The 17098-nt window shown below is 40.3% G+C and overlaps 1 protein-coding gene across 2 annotated transcripts in view; it reads left to right on the top strand.

Moving 5' to 3' along the window:
* LOC306982172 (neuropilin-2-like) overlaps nucleotides 1-14970 on the top strand; it is a 162734-nt gene extending 147764 nt beyond the window's left edge. Inside the window, exons 16-18 of one of the 2 annotated variants that reach the window (XM_079582008.1) lie at nucleotides 946-978; nucleotides 13287-13352; nucleotides 14554-14970. In XM_079582008.1, coding sequence (XP_079438134.1) covers nucleotides 946-978; nucleotides 13287-13352; nucleotides 14554-14858 — 404 coding nt within the window. In that variant the 3' untranslated portion in view covers nucleotides 14859-14970. Of the gene's footprint in view, nucleotides 1-945; nucleotides 979-4458; nucleotides 4789-13286; nucleotides 13353-14553 lie in introns of those variants that run through there. The other variant, XM_079582009.1, reaches the window with a different exon arrangement.
* Nucleotides 14971-17098: the final 2128 nt, after the last annotated feature.

The following is a 17098-nucleotide window of genomic DNA, read 5'->3' on the forward strand; positions in this document are numbered from 1 at the left end:
TCTATCTAGTATCTATCTAGTATCTTCAAGTATTCAAGTATCTATCAAGCATCTATCAAGTATCTATCTATCTATCAAGTATCTATCTAGTATCTATCTATCTATCTATCTAGTATCTATCTATCTAGTATCTATCTATCTAGTATCTATCTATCTAGTATCTATCTAGTATCTATCTATCTAGTATCTATCTATCTATCTATCTATCTATCTATCTATCTATCTAGTATCTATTTAGTATCTATTTATATATATATATATATATATATATATATATATATATATATAGTATCTATCTATCTAGTATGTATCTATCTATCTATCTATCTATCTATCTAGTATCTATTTAGTATCTATCTATCTATCTATCTATCTATCTATCTATCTATCTATCTATCTATCTATCTATCTATCTATCTATCTATCTATCTATCTATCTAGTATCAATCCAGTATCTATCTATCTTCTTTTCCAGCTATGATTTGTTATGTAAATGTAAATTCTCCCTGACGTCCCTAATTCCATTGCAAAAAATAATAATACAAAATTTCAACACTTTTACAAGCCCTCAGCCCTTCCGTTTTTGCAATGTCTAGTATTCAACACACACTCCCTCACAAACTAATCATTTGCTCACTTAATGCTCGTAGTAAATTTATTGGATTATATTTAAAATGTGAACACCGCCGACTTAAAAACCCTAAACCAAAAGCATTCGCAGCCTCCAAATCCCTAGTCGTTTGAGAACTAAATCCATCGCGAAAGCACACTCTGTAAATGCCATATTTTCTGATCCATCTGTCGGAGGAATTCTCTCAAATTTCCCACGCAAGTTCTGATATTCTTGTGGCATTTGCCTGACATTTCGCTTGACTTTTTACTCGTATTAAAACTTCATCTAACGCCGCTCTCTCTCTCACTTCTTCTCTCTCCCCTCTCCCACAGAGCCCATCGCCGCCTTCTCTCCAGAAGTCACAGGTGAGTTTGATAATTGTCAGCGTGTGTCAGTGCCCGATTTGGACCTTTCATGGTATCCTGTCATTAAATTAGCTTTACACTTTGAAACATGAATGGATTAATTAATAAAATCAATTAATAAATACAATATGTCCAAGGAAATTGCCTGTTTGAATGTAATGAGGTCAAGGTTGCCCTATTTCACCACATTTATTCGCACAAAACGAACTACAAATCATTGCTTTTACTGATGATTACTATAAATACAATCAAAAACTATTATTGAGTAAGAGTTACACAATTACTTGTAGTTTAATCACATCATTAAACAAGTATTTACCTGTAAAAATATAGAATATTTCAAGTTTCGCAATACCAAATGGTCCAAATCCGGCATTGACACGTTTCTACGCCATTTCCTTATTTTGGTCTTGCTTACTTCCTGGTCTGTGCTGATTGGCTGCAACAGAATGAGGCTGCAAAGCTATTGGTTGGTTCGATATTAATAGTCAAAGCATGTAAAAAAAATCAAGCTACTACTAAACTTGTAGTTAAAGTGAGGTTTTAAATGTATATGCATCTTGATATAGGGCTGCATTTGAGATCGGATTAGGGAGTTTGCTAGATTAAATGTTTAAAAAAAAGTACTTTAATTGCCAGAAACTTTGATTGTGTGCTTTGAAATTGGTTTAAATGTTGCTTAAGTTATTTAATCAGAATTTGTGTTACTAGTGTTCGAATTACAGTATGTCTTGGTATATTTTAGAATGGAAAAAAATGATGGTTGTGTGAATATAGCTTGATAATGGAAGTTGTCGTTAATAATAAGCTTCAACATTTGTGGACATGTCTTATGAAAGCACCGTATAATTGATACAGAAATACTCGCTCCTGCTCCCCATCCGAGAGAGGGACACGAGCAGAGTCGACCGTCTGAGAACCAATGATAGCGCATGATCACACGTTTGCATATTCCCACATATCTGAGAAACAGACAGCGTGTCCCAGGGGCAACATAATCAGCTGTAGCGGCAACACAGGCAGGCCGTAGTCACCTCCCGTCACTGTCTAACGCTCGGAGAAGCCGCCCACGCACCATTTCTCTCCGTAATTATGTGCCACGCTCCAAAAACCGGCGAACACTCCGCACCGCTCCCCGCCCGCTCTTCCCCGGCTAAGGCTCACCGATCGGGGGGCCACACACAGTCCCTTCCTCCCTTTAGAGTTTGCTTCAGAGGAGCGCAGACTTGGCTAAGCTTCATGGCAAAACGGTTAGCTGGTGCCGTACCAAGATTTGGAGAAGGGAGGAGGGTTGGCCACCGCGAAGAGGAATATCTAGTTAAAAGTATTTCACTATATTTATGGGATGTATCTGCTTACTAGGAGTTAGCTTTTTTTTGTTTTTTTTGTGGATTTTTCATCACGCCAAAAAGTCATCTCAAGTCAAATTTTGTTGAAATAAGTAGATTTGTCCTTGATTTTGAGTTAGTAAGTAAAGAAAATCTGCCATTGGAACGAATATTTTTACATTTGAGTCAAGATAAAAACATCGAATACGTTTGTTAAGTGTGACGTCACGACTTCCGCTTCCGGGTACTAGTAGATCGGCAAAAAACATTAAAAACTATTAAAAACAACCATCAATATTTCTGAAACTCAGCGGAGAGGTACTGAACCTACTTATTTCTCAGATTTATTAGCCAAAAATGCTGCATTTACTGCTGTAAAGTATTTTTACTAAAGTCACTACTTCCGGGGTTAGCGTAGCTGCTGCGCCATTAGCATTTATCTCTGCTAACCCGGATGTACCGATTTTGGTAAATATTACTTAGCAGTAGGCAGTGGGTACAGCCTTTTTGGCTAATGGGCCTGATAAATAAGTCTGTTCAGTAACTCTCTGTTGAGTTTCACAAATATTGATTGTGGTATTAAAGAGGTTTTTGTAGTTTCTCGCACATCTCGGGAGCTGTGACGTCACCACTAAACAAACATATTGACTCAAAATCATAACTTCAAATCATAACAATGGCGACCAAGAAGTGACTTCCTGTTTCGATCCAGTACGCCAAAATAAAAGCACCATCTTATTCTTTAGTTCAGCTGTTCATTGGTTAAATTTTCTTTCTGCCTATTAACAGACAAAACACTTATAATGTGTGTATTTAATGATAAACTTATAATGTTGCAAGTACCTGCTGGACTAATCAATGAGACAAGCTTTTATTTTGGCGTGCTGGATCGAAACAGGAAGTCACTTCTTGGGCGGCGTTGTTATGATATAAAGTTGTGCACAGAGTCTATTGCACTTAAAAAGTAGATCATAAATCTCAAACTACTCAAATATTATTATTTTTTAAGTGCAACATACTTATTCCTCTGGCCTAGTCAAGTCACAGTTACTCAAATGAATGTCAAATATTCTTCATTTGACTCATTTTGATTCATCAGGAGATTTTTCCCTTTGTTTATGCTGTGAATGTTTTATTCTTCCTTTTGCTGAATTCCAGATTTGTGTTTATTGGAAATAACTTAAAAAGGAAACAGGAATACAAGCTCCTCCTCCATCTGAGAGAAGGACATCGCTACATAGTCTAACTGCTATAAATTTCTCCATAAGAACATGAACCTTTACAGAGTTGTTGTTTAGGAGCGGGTAGAGAAAGTTGGCAAACAGAGAGGAGTGTCCTTGGGCAGGCGAAATTTAAACCAAACGAATCAACAAAAATACCTTTAAAACCCTGTTCTGTGCATGGCAAAGCAAGCAAACCTGCCTGCTTCAACGTGTGGGTGCTTCGACTAATTATGTTGGCTGCTTTTTTCACACCATTTCGTCATGTTGGCTGTGAAAACGCCTCATTGCTTTTGGCTTTGATCGGATCAAGCGTCGGACCCGACCACAAAACCTGAAAGAAAGCTCCTGATGATTTCGGTGTGAAAGATTTCTGACCCACAACAAAGTCGGCAAAAAAAAAAAAAAAAAGTGGATGCTTTACTTTATTTATATATATCTTTTAATTTTTAAGCCTTGGAGAATGGTTTTATTTCTGCACCCGGCATGCCTGCACTGCAAAAAATATCTAATTTAGTTAAACATGACCTGAATTGAGAAAACTAATTTGATTTGAGTCATTTTGACTGATTTGTATCCCAAAGAAAATGTATTTTAAAAGGTATTTCTGACTTGTTTCAATACAGACAGACAAAGACAAATAGTTACTGTAAATATCTTTTGTTTTGTATTTTTTGAGTCAATTTTATTCAAAACTTTTAAGTAAAAAAGCTTTATAATTTTAGCTCAACATAAATCAATTAGTGTCTTATCAAAATATTGAAACTTGTCAAGAAATCTAAGTTCAATAAACCTGAACTTTCAAATTGAACTGAGAAATTCAAGTAATTTCAACTAACATAGATAAGTTTTTGCAGTGTTTACGCCTGCAGCCTGTTTCCGAGCGACACTCCTCTCTCCCTGTGGCCAACTGTTCTCCTTCTCTCCACCAGGGGGAGGTGTGCCCGTGCCTCCCTTGCCCATCCACTGGTATTACATAATGGCGGCGGGGGGCGCCTTGCTTCTGCTCGCGTCGGCCATCTTGGTAAGGGCGCTGTGCTGCTGCCGGCAACACCTGTCCGCCAACAAGAAGAGCCAGCTGTCCGTGGCCTATCACAGCTCGTCCCAGTGCTTCCAGTACGCGCACTGGTCGTCGAGCATGGCCGCGCCGGGAGTCGAACCCGTGCTGACCGTGCGGTTGGACAGTCGCGACCGCCACCGGACCCTCTGCTAAAAAAAAACAAAAAAAACACCGGGATTTCTTTTACTTTTTCTTGGTTTCCCGCCTTTTTTTTTTTGGTTTGTTTGGCAAGACTTTTTAACGCTCGACGGCCTTACTGTCGCAACCAACTGGCCGCTTTCCAAACAAGGACTTTTTTTGTTTTGTACGCTCCCGTTTTGTTTTATTACACGGCGGTTTTGGCAGATGTTGGATGTCCTGCCTGTTGCAAGTGACTAACCTGATCAACAAACCAGGATTTTTTTTTTTTCATCCCCACTGGCTGCCTCCTCCTCGGTTTGTCACTGAACCCTCGGCGAAAACATGCAACTCTACACCCTTGCATGATAATTTGGCAGGTTTCTAACGCCTGGAAAACCTTTCAGCAAGTCGTAATTGTAACCTATGCTGCCTGTTATCAATCCACAGGCGAAAGCGCGTGCTACCCTCTGCAGCTCACGGCGAATGGATTTGAGAAACTGAACTTTTTTTTGTTGTGCTTTCTTTTAAGACATGCCTGACAAGTTTAAAAACCAGGTCCAGAAACCAGGACTATGAAACACGGTGGACCTTAGAATTTAAAAAAAAAATGATGTTGTTTTGAGCCAAACCGTTTCCTGCCAAACCCACGGCTAAAGCGAGACCCTTGAGACTGGAGCGAAAGGACTGGGAATGAATGTCCAACAACTGTCACACGTCCAGGCTGGCAACACGAGGATTTTTTTTGGTTCAAAATCAAGCCTTGTTGCATAATACTCCAGCATAAGATGATTGCATGATGATTGCGATTAGATTTGATTTTGTGTGCTTAATAAGACCCCATAGAGACGGTTTGTGACAATAATCCGAATGCCCATCTCGGGTAGCCCGTTGCATTATGGGTAATGGAGTTTATCTCGGCTACCAAACAGTATTGATAGTTAGCGTAAAGCAGGGGTGGGCAAGTTTGCATCATGGAGGACAATTTTCATCTTTGCCAAAACACCAGGGGCCGAACCTCAACGTTGTAGCCGAAAGTAAATAACTTTTTTCTGCAAATACCAATGTTTTACATCAGTGGTTCTTAAGTTACCCCAGGATGACAATCTGCACCCCACACAAAACTGTAATTTGTCATATATCGTATAAAATATTGTATTTTCCACACAAGTTTTTCCAATTATGATCATAACAACCCAATAACAAACATTTTTACAAACTCTGTTAGTGTTCCCATGCAGTAGCAGGTGGAAAATGTTGAAAAAAAGTTCCCTTTAGACTCGCGACCCACTGAAAATGGTTCCGCGACCCACCTTTGGGTCTAGAATCCCCATTTTACATTATATAATATGACCAATTGGGATGTTCTGTTTTAAAATACAGACACTATTTCTCACATTTTTAGATACTTTAACAGGTATTTGATCTCTTATTTGCATAATAATATTTCTCAAAATCATCTTGGGGGCCAGAGGTTCTGTGCTGGAGGGCCGGATTTGGCCTGACGTTGCCTACCCCTGGCGTAATGCAACGAAGAAACCTCTGATTTGGACCGTTTTAACCGTTGGAAAGTTGATGATATAAAGTGTTTTTGTCGTCGCCGTGGAGCTTGTTACGATATTAGCTTAAAGTCTATTATTACAACCTCGGCTGCTACGGAGATACAGAAACCGAAAGAACTGAAGGGCCGTTCATATGTAGAGCTGCTTCAAAGTGACGACCAGGCCTTGTTCACAGAGTTGGAAAAAGTATGTGAGAAAAACATTTCTGACCCTCGAAAGCGACTGTTGGACAAAGTCCAGGGTCTGAAACTGTGGCAAATAAACACATAGAGTTCTTTCTTTTTTTTGTCAATAAGGAGGTGGACACAGTAAACGAAATCTTTTTTTATTATTATTGTGACCAGAGAGATCCACGTACACATATAGGCTAGGCCATCTAAATTGACTTTATTTGTATTTTTTACGAGTGATTTGATGGCACACTGCAAAAAGTATTTAACTAGATCAGTATAAACATCAATTTGAGCATAATAATCCAAATTGTAGTTGTTTTGACTAGTTAAGAAGTTGTTGGGCATTTGTCCTAGGTTATTTCACTTGTTCTGAGATGTTTCTGACTCGTTTCGATACATTTCCCCCTTATTTCAGGTAATTTTCTTTGCCAATGCGGTAAGAAAATTGGTCTTATCTCATTGGCAACTTTACTTTCTTATTTCAAGCAAGATTTACCCTAGAACTGGTCTGAAATGTCCTCAAACAAGCAAAGTAAACTTGGTCCAATCAGGAAAAGTGTCTAAATGAGTGAAAACCGCTCAAAACAAGATACATTTCCTCAATTCAAGTAATTTAAGCCAATGCTTGATACTTTTTTTAGTGTACAACATCGCTAATCAATGACTAATTTGAAATTTACCCACTATATTTAACATCAACACCGTTTTGAAACTTTTCCCTGCGATTTCAAGACGAATTTAAATGATTTCAAAAGTGGCGGTGTCTGTGTCAGGCTGATCCCAGGTCCTGTCGTCCCCCTGTCTGCTATGGTCCACTATGGTCCACTATGGTCCACTATGGTCCACTATGGTCCACTATGGTCCACTATGGTCCACTATGGTCCACTATGGTCCGCTCCTGCCTACGAAGCCGCCGTCCTGACTTTTCCCTCGCTTTCAAGATATTGACAACATAAATATTTGCAAGAAATGTCACTTGAGTCTTATAGTCTTTAAACAAATGCCTGTAAGCCTTATGGGTTACGGTTATGGCTCGATACATTTCAGTGTTCAGGCTCTGGACTCGCTCACACATTTCAATGGCCGAGTGGTTTGTTTGGGCCGAAATTAGGAGCCTGATTGACTCACACATGCGCAGTCGAGATGGGCATTCGGCTTATAATGGCAGCCTTTGTGATCTCTTCTCCACACTGCAACTTTGATCGAATTGCGAATTATTGCCAAGTCTGGCTCCTCTCAATCCCAAAAAAAACGTACAGCCTTAGCAGCTAACCACATCGCTTCAAAACAGTAGATCTGTCAATGAAGGAAGACCACTTTGTAATTTACTTGATCAAATTCGTAAATGTCAGTTTGATTCGGCCCCAGCTCCTAGAAATGTTTAGACGGATGTTTTTCTCCACGTAACGCGATTAAAGCTATTCAGACTCTGCCAGCAGACCCAGTGGATGTTACGATATGATTTTGTTTTTGCATTATGCCTGGAAATAACCCAATTTGGGCCGTGATGTCAACTCAAAGGTAAAATGGCGCTTGTCTACATTGCAGTCAGAGCGGCGGACAGGAGCAATGCCACAAACCGCTGCTTTGAATGGGCTTGTTAAAAGAAACCAAAGACGTATGGCCGATTCAAGACCCGCTGTGGAGTGTATATATAGTGTCCCAAGCTGTTTCAAGTATGGAGTTTTATGTATGTGAAAAATAGCAAGGAAACTATATGCGAGAAGTGATCATTTTTGAGTGCCTGGTCTACTCCGTCTGGAACTTTGCTGACAGCCAATCAAATCTTGAAAGGTTTTATATCCATCCAATAACAGGGCCCGGTGTCATGTAAGGAACCGAATTAACCACTCGTAAAATATTCTTCTAAATGTACTTAACAAGAATGTACCGGCGCATATGTTGGTGCTTCGTCTTCTCTAAGAGGATTAGTCCGGCTCACTACTGTATGTTTAGATTTCCCACTGTTTCATGGAGAGTATGAAAACTATATATTTTTGGAAACCTTATGGCGGGGGAGGCAAGTTGCGTCATGGAGGGCCGATTTTCATCTTTGCCAAAACACCAGGTGCCGAACCTCACCATTGTAGCTGAAAGTAAAGAACTTTTTTCTGCAAATACCAATGTTTTACATCAGTGGTTCTTAAGGGGCAGGGCTTCGGGACCCAACATTACCCCAGGATGATAATCTGCACCCCAAACAAAACTGTGATTTGTCATATATCGTACAAAATTTTCCACACAAGTTTTTTCAATTATGATCACAAGAACCCAATAACAAACATTTTAACAACCTCTGTTAGTGTTCCCGTGCAGTTTCAGATGGAAAATATTGAATAAAAGTTCCCTTAAGACTCGCGACCCACTGAAAATGGTTCCGCGACCCACCTTTGGGTCTAGAATCCCCGTTTTACATGATATAATATGACCAAGTGGGATGTTCTGCCAGGACATTTTTAAAATACAGACAGTATTTCTCAATTTTTTAGATACTTTAACAGGTATTTGATCTTATTTGCATAATAATATTTCACAAAATCATCTTGGGGGCCAGAGGTTCTGTGCTGGAGGGCCGGATTTGGTTTAAATTTCCACTTTTGTGGGACTATATATTTGTGGAAACCTTATGGTATAAGCAATGAGAAAAACAATGTTTCCATTTGCCCTGTCATTTGGTAAAATTGTGCAATTATACAATTTTCCCATTAGAGTGAATGGGGAGTTCTGGTCATCGCTACGGCAACGCTATGAAACAAATGACAAGGGTTTCATTGACTTTTTTGATAGTAACGACCAAATGGAAGTTTTTTACTCCCCAATATAAATGTCATCGCACCTATTATTATAATTTTTTTTTTTACATATCAGAACAAATGGAAACATTGTTTTTGTGATTGCTTATTTGATAAAGTTTTGTTGCTCTACACAAAAAATATGTCGAAATTACACAGTGAACTGGACTATAACAACCATTGCACATCCGTGTTGAATTCTCCAACGTTTAAAATCTGAACCGAGTTGCATTTGTTGATCGTTGAACATTTGTCCTCGCTCTTCTGGCCGACGCATCGTATACCTGCTAACTTCCATCTTTACAGAATAATCATTTGGTTTGTGAACACGACTCAGCCAGAGAGCGGAACAAAACCAGGAAGACAAAGTTACAGGACGTTGTGCATCTGATACAACCAAAACAAACGAGTAACGCCAAAGACAGAACAGAGGGGAGGCAATTGCAACATTCATTATGGAATATAGTGGGTTCTATTTAAAATGCAAACCCATGTGTAGACCCTCTAGAGTTAGAGCTAACAGCTAGTATGAAATTTACACCAAAACAAAGCCATGACTCGTAAATATAAGGCAGAAACCTTTGATTTAAGCAGTGACAGAGGTCAGAGAGCAAAGCCCTGATCAGATCCTTTAGTGCCTTGCTCCACATCTGCCTCCCTCGGACAGTCTGTAGTTTTCCACATCTCTGGCCCTCGCAGTTAGTCCTGGTTTAGTCCCAGTTTGTCCTCGTCTGCTGCTCCTGATGAGCCCATTCCCGCACCGTGTATCGGCTCATTTATCTCCCATTTCGTCCGTAAAAAGATCCGTGTGTTCCGAGCGTCACTGCCAGATTAAAAAAAATTGCCAAAGAAAAATCAGCACAGCCACAGTCTGACGCAGGTCTGATACCGCCCCATTTTGGAAAAAAAAAGACGGAACAGGAAGTGGAGTTTAATCGACCAATCAGAGAAGCGTGATTCTTGTTCACTGCTTTTCCTGTACATGGTTTTGCCACAGCGCCCCCACAGGCCTATAGGGGAGCTCTGCGTTTAAAATGACGCTTCGATTGACAAAAAAGGGGTGTGAATGCGACCTAAAATAAGTCTAGGATGTAATCACAAAGCGTCAATCTAAACACTTAAGAGAATATGAGAATAAATCAACCCTGATCACGAGGAAAAGCATGAATTTCCGATGTCTTCTGATCTCATGGCTGTAATTCTGCCAGCCCGTTTGTCTCTGTAGTTTATGGCACTGCTCTGTTCTGTCACTTCCTACAAATCAGCCAGGATCCAGCTACTGTATGCTACAAATTTGACAGCATCTCGACCCGACAGCTTACTTTAAAGCAACACGGAATCATCTGCTTAACGATTTGCACGTTGGCATCCATTCAAAGTCTTTCCTGCAGCTTGGGAGTGGCCCCAAAATGTCTTCGAATCCTCTTCTGTGTCTCTAGCCTTAAATACTATCGTCACTGTGGTCTTCTTTTGCGAAGCGTGTCCACACTCAAAGACAAGGGAATGCATAACAATCACGGCGCACTACATTTAGATAACAGCTTAATTTGATCAATCGTCTCGTCGTTTTCGCTGATAAAGTCTGGAGGCGTTGATGGATGCTCCTGTCTTTGGTAATTGCCTTCCCCACTCGGCCGAATCTGTTCAGCCGTGTCTTTTAGCTCGCCACATAAAGAGCTCTACATCGCGTTTTTCTCCCCCGATCTCAAAATATGGCCTTGTTATGTTTCGGTGGGTGGGAGAGAAAGGGGTGGGGGCGACGAGCAAATAGAGCCAACTGTCGTCCGTCATCCGCTCCCCGGCTGATTTATAATCCTACATATCCCACAATGCATCGGGAGCAGCTGGGCGCCATAAGGAGGATGTTATGTGCAAACTCGGAGCGGGGGCCAAGATGGTGCCGTCAAAGCCCAGGCTGCTTGACAGATTAGACGAGACAAGCTATAGGAGAGAAACGGCCATTTTGGAATATAGTCAGATTTAAAGGGATCTATACAGTTTAAAATTGCCTCTAAAATCCTGCACTGTCACTCGAAAAGTTGTTACTTGCTTTATATAGAGACTGCAGTGACGCGTAAGACCTGAGGTGGCAGTAGTGAGCATAAAATGAGCAACTTGCATCCAGTCTCTTTAAGAAACCTTTCAGCGTTAAGCCTGCTCAATGTCTTTTACCTATAGCCGTTAGCATTAGCCATCTAACATCAACCATCGACCACATGTAGATGAGGCCAAAGATTAGTAATAAATCATTAATAAATGTAAAGATATTTTGAGATTTTATCTTTGGAGACAAACTAGCATCTAAAAGTGTCTTCTGAGCTAAAAGCTAACTCATATTCAGTCAAGTTTCTATCTTTTGCAGGCTACTGAACATCATCTTATGATATGTAAAGAAACCACAGGTATTATTTAACCTCTTAAAGCAGAACTAAGTAACTTGTTTACCATAATAAATCCATTCCGTAGAGGGTAATACAAGTGTTAATGGGATGATTGGGGGGTCTTTCATCTACCCCTGGTGTCTCTGGCCAGAAAACCAGGCTAACGGGCAAAGCTAACTGCGGGCTAGCGCCACTTAAACTGTATTTACAGCCAAGTTTGAGTGAAAAAAATGTATTTCCATTGTGTAATTGGATGTACAATATCCTTTGTCTTTTCTGTCAGTGTAGTATTTACTCTCACGGACAATTAATGACTAAAAAAACGCAATATGCTACGACACCTGCAGTGGCGCTTATGGCCTCTAGGCGGGGCATGAGTTACTTAGTTCTGCTTTAATCTCCGCCTGAACTGAGCACATTTTCTCCAGTTCGGCTTTACCAAAATGAAAAAGCTTCTTGACCAGTGTGAAAGCTGAGTCCAGGAAGCAGATGAACAAGCTCAAATAGCTAGCATCTCTGTGTTTCCTGTGTTTTAAACTTTATTAAATTAGAAACTCATCACTGCAATGCGGATGTTGATTCTTAAGGTGCCCAGAAAGGACGAGGAAATCCTTTATCCACATTAACTGTGCCTTAAACCTTTAAAGATAACTCTATACCCACTGTTGGACGTACTGAAGCTGTTCAAATTCTAGCAGGAACCTTATTTCTGTCATGCCAGTCGCTGTGATGTATCAATATAAACCAAAACTATCCCGTCATCTATCGACAACCGATTCACTTCTTGCCAAAAGTCCGTGCACTACATAAAATTACATTAAAATATCTTATGCCCAACTCAGCAAAACTCCCCCACCTGTTCTTGGATCAGCAAAAAACCTACTTCAATTTGTCCCCATTTAGCCGCGAGACACTTTGCTTCCTCTTGGCATCCTTTCCGTCAATGCTTTTAAATCACGCTCCTTATCCCATCTCACACTCCAAGCCGCTAATAGTTGTAATTACTTAATGGTCGGATAACATTTATTAAAGCTTGAGTAAGCGCTTTTCTCCCCCGTATACCGCGCCCATATGGATCCAAATCTTTGCCAAGCCTTGTTACTCGGGGATGTAAAATAATATATATTGGCCATGGGAGACTACCACTCTATCCTAGACCTGTGCCTTGCCAAAGCATTTCTTTCTAACTCTTTTGAATTGGAGCCAGGAAACCCATCAACAAATAGGCAAACTTTACTTTCAGGCAGGGTTGTCCACCTTCTCCTCATGTGTTTTCTGGACGGAGAAGCCTACTGTATGTACTACTGTGAAGGTGTTTTAATGGCAATTGCATCCTTGTGAATGATCAGTCTTATGCCATACTATGTTCTGTAAAGGTGTGTTTGACTTAAAATGGATCACTATAGTCTTTTCTCGATGAATAAAGTCATATTTTTGTATACACATCGTTTGTCATTACTATAACTAGGATTTTTTTCTACGGATTTGAGAGAAATGTGATGTCCAGACAACATAATTCGCAGCCTTTGTGGGTCTGCAGTGGTCAGTACCTACGTAAACAGGCATGAAAGCTTCTGAAACCACTGGTAGCCTCAATCAATTGCAGCCAGTGAGCACATAATACAAACTAACACCTGGAATCCAATGCTTAAAAGTTGTGTTTTGTTTTCCACAGCAGTGAGGAAACCTATCGAGTCTGGAGATGGACGCCTTTTCAGTGGAAGGAATTCTCTCAATGGAGGTAAATAGCAACCTAAAACTGAAAATACTATATTCTTCTGCTAATATTCTTTGTAACTTTCCCTATTCTTTCTGCCATGCTATTACCGTAAACATCCAACCCCCTAAAAGATAAGGGTTGGACTAGTTTGGACTTGTTTATGCTGGTTTGGACTCATATAGACCTGATTTGTATTGGTATAGACCTGGTTTATACTGGTCTAGATAAAGTTTGGACTGGTTTCTGCTTCTTTTGACAACTTTTAGACTGGTTTAGACCAATTTTAGATTGATTTAGATCAGGTTTAGACCGGTTTATGCTGGATTGGACTAGTACAGACCTGATTTGTATGGGCATAGACCTGGTTTAGACTGGTTTAGATCAAGTTTGGACTGGTTTATGCTGGTTTGGACTAGTATAGACCGGATTTGTATTGGTATAGACCTGGTTTGGACTGGTTTAGATCAAGTTTGGACTAGTATAGACCGGATTTGTATTGGTATAGACCTGGTTTGGACTGGTTTAGATCAAGTTTGGACTAGTTTATGCTGTTTTGGACTAGTATAGACCTGATTTGTATTGGTATAGACCTGGTATGGATCAAGTTTGGACTGGTTTCTGCTTCTTATGACACATTTTAGATTGATTTAGATCAGTTTCGGACTGGTTTATGCTGGTTTGGACTAGTATAGACCTGATTTGAATTGGTAAGGACCTGGTTTAGACTGGTTTAGATTGAGTTTGGACTAGTTTATGCTGGTTTGGTCTAGTATAGACCTGATTTGAAGTGGTATAGACCTGGTTTGGACTGGTTTAGATCAAGTTTGGACTGGTTTCTGCTTCTTTTGATAACCTTTAGACTGGTTTAGACCAGTTTCAGATTGATTTAGATCAGGTTTGGACTGGTTTATGCTGGTTTGGACTAGTATAGACCTGATTTGTACTGGTATGGACCTGGTTTAGATCAAGTTTTGACTGGTTTCTGCCTCTTTTGACACCTTTTAGACTAGAAGACCAGTTTTAAAATACTGAAGAGAAAAAAAAGGCTGTAGTCTCTGTACTCTATTTACAACATGAATGTCTCCAGAATGTGAAAATGCATCTAAAATGTGACTCAGCAAGTGTATAGGATTATAGAAAGTAACTTGGGATGGCCTGGAGAGCTGGTTGGGGAGCCCTGGTTTAGATCAATATAGTAAAGTGCTGTTTTCTCTCTCTCCAGGTTTACCATTCTCCGACTGGAACACCCCCTCCCCGTCCTCGGACCCGCCCGTCACCCGCGTCTCTGAGAAGGACAACTCCTGGCTCTACACGCTGGACCCCATCCTGGTCACCATCATCGTCATGTCGTCGCTGGGCGTCCTGCTGGGCGCGGTGTGCGCCGGGCTGCTCCTGTACTGCACCTGCTCCTACAGCGGGCTCTCCTCGCGGTCGTCGACCACCCTCGAAAACTACAACTTCGAGCTGTACGACGGGCTGAAGCACAAGGTCAAGCTCAACCAACAACGCTGCTGCACGGAGGCATGAAGGCCACGAAAACCGGGACTGTGAAATTACAAAAACGCGACTGCGAGACGGACATTTTTGTGGTTGGCTCAAGCTTTCACCACCTGGATAGACAAATTCAAATCTAAAACATCAGCAACTCAAAAATTAAAAATGCAACTTTGAAAACGGCCAATCTGGACATCACTTCCTGGATAGACAAACCACAACAGCAGAGAAGTTGCACCATGCTCAAGTCAGGTCCAGATGACGACTTTTCGAAACTTTCGCCGCCAAACCAACAACGCTGCTGCACGGAGGCATGAAGGCATTTAAAAAGAGAGATTTGATATTAATATATGTCCTAAAAAAAGAGAAGTTGCTTCAAAAAAATCTGGAATTTTGGTCAGTAAAACAAAATGACCTTGAAATGATCGAGAAACTTGGTCCATTTCGTCCACAACATATTTAGTTATAGACCTAAACATCCTGGGAACTCATGGCAGATTTTTCCAAAGTTCTTGGACGGATTATCCCCGAAATGCTAGAAGACTTAGCTTATGTTTGGAGCGTTGCATCCGGTTTGTGGAGAAGTCTTACTATTTTCCGTCGATTGCTCCGGCGGCGGCAAAGAAGAACGGGAAAGTCGCCTCCTTAACGGATAAGCTTCGAAACGGTGCACAAGTAGACAATTTTCTAAAGACGCTGGAGAGATTGTCCGACTTCTAAGGCCTCAAATGATATTCCTACATATCACCAGAACTGAAGAAAAGTGTTAATTGTTTGGATATTGTAAGCTATTTTGGAAAGATGGTAGAAGTTAGAAATTTGTGGGCAAAAAACGTGGCCTAGAGATAGCTCCTACCCTTATCGAAAAGTCTCCTCCTGTGGTATTTCTTAGCATAGACTTTACCTTGCACTCTTTTCTGTTGATGCCGATGTGATGAAAAAGGTGGGGCATTTTTTTTTTGTACATGTTTTGTTTTTATACTTTTCACTTCTAATGCAAATGAGTTGTCGGAGACTGTTGTTACTGCGTTCCTGTCTTGTTTACAAAGAACGGCGGAATAGTCGGAGGAGTTTTGCAACCTATGGATTGCCACGAAAAAAAAGCGTTACGCAGACTTTTATTTTTTGCTCTGTAAAGACGGGATCGGAAAGCGCACACCGGAGAGAGTCAGAAACTGTTCGGACGACGAGGCTCGAATAAGAGACTATAGTTTTTACACGTGGACCGTAAAAGCCATGGATTTAATGGACCTACAACCCCTAAAAACGAGACATTTTGGGATGATTTTTGATTTCATTACGATGTTTTTTTTGTTGTTTTTTGGAAAGCTCTGAACGGACTGAAGCCATGAGAAGGAGAGGGTCATCACTGTCACCTTATTTTGTACAGAAACACATCGAAGGACGGTCGGGTTTTGCACTGGAATAGGGGAAAGGGCGACATCGAGTTACAGATTAGGGCATTTAAAATTTTGTGTGTGAAATTGCTGAGAAATCTTCTTCTTACGTATGAAAAAGAATGTTTGAGATGCACCGATCCAGCTTTTTTACTACCGATACTGGGGTTTGAGTGTCCACCGATATCCGATATTTTTTAAAAGTGGCTTTCTCTGAGTGAAAAATGTAATTGACTCTTTTCTCCATTTTAAGATCAATAAAGTCATATTTTATTGTCATGATGCTACAGATCAATTATCAATTATATTTATAGATTAACTAATGGATAAACATTTAACAAGGATGACTTTTCTACCCTCAATATCCTTGGGTTTATGACAGGCTTTCGGCTACAATAATATTAACAACTCACATGAAGTGATCTGATCATTGAAAATATGTTCGATCAGTTATTTCTTAAACTAAAACACAAACACTCGGCTTCAGCAGTGTTTATTTTATTTTATTAGGCTACTTTTCGTATTTCTATCATAGTTTTTGACCCAGCCTTCATTCGTTTTTTGCGCCCGCTAGCTTTAGCATGCTATCGCTAACCGCAGAATTTTGCGCGGCGATCAAAAATACGTTTGCGGAGGTTAAAAATAACTCAGCGGTTGAATTCTCCTGGTTCTTAGCTTTCCAATGATATAAAGCATGCCTATATTCACTTAGATTTAGGCGGTAAAAGTTGTGGTATCGGTTCAGTATCGGATATTTGTAGCCAATACCTGTTAGTATCGCCTATCAGTATCGGCTCTGATATTGGATCGGTGCATCCCGAGTTAAAAGTGATTGTCTCTTTGATATATACGATGCCTCTTTTTCTAGAACATAGC

This window comes from Gobius niger (assembly GCF_951799975.1).
Source record: "Gobius niger genome assembly, chromosome: 23".
In the NCBI taxonomy this organism is placed as follows: domain Eukaryota; kingdom Metazoa; phylum Chordata; class Actinopteri; order Gobiiformes; family Gobiidae; genus Gobius; species Gobius niger.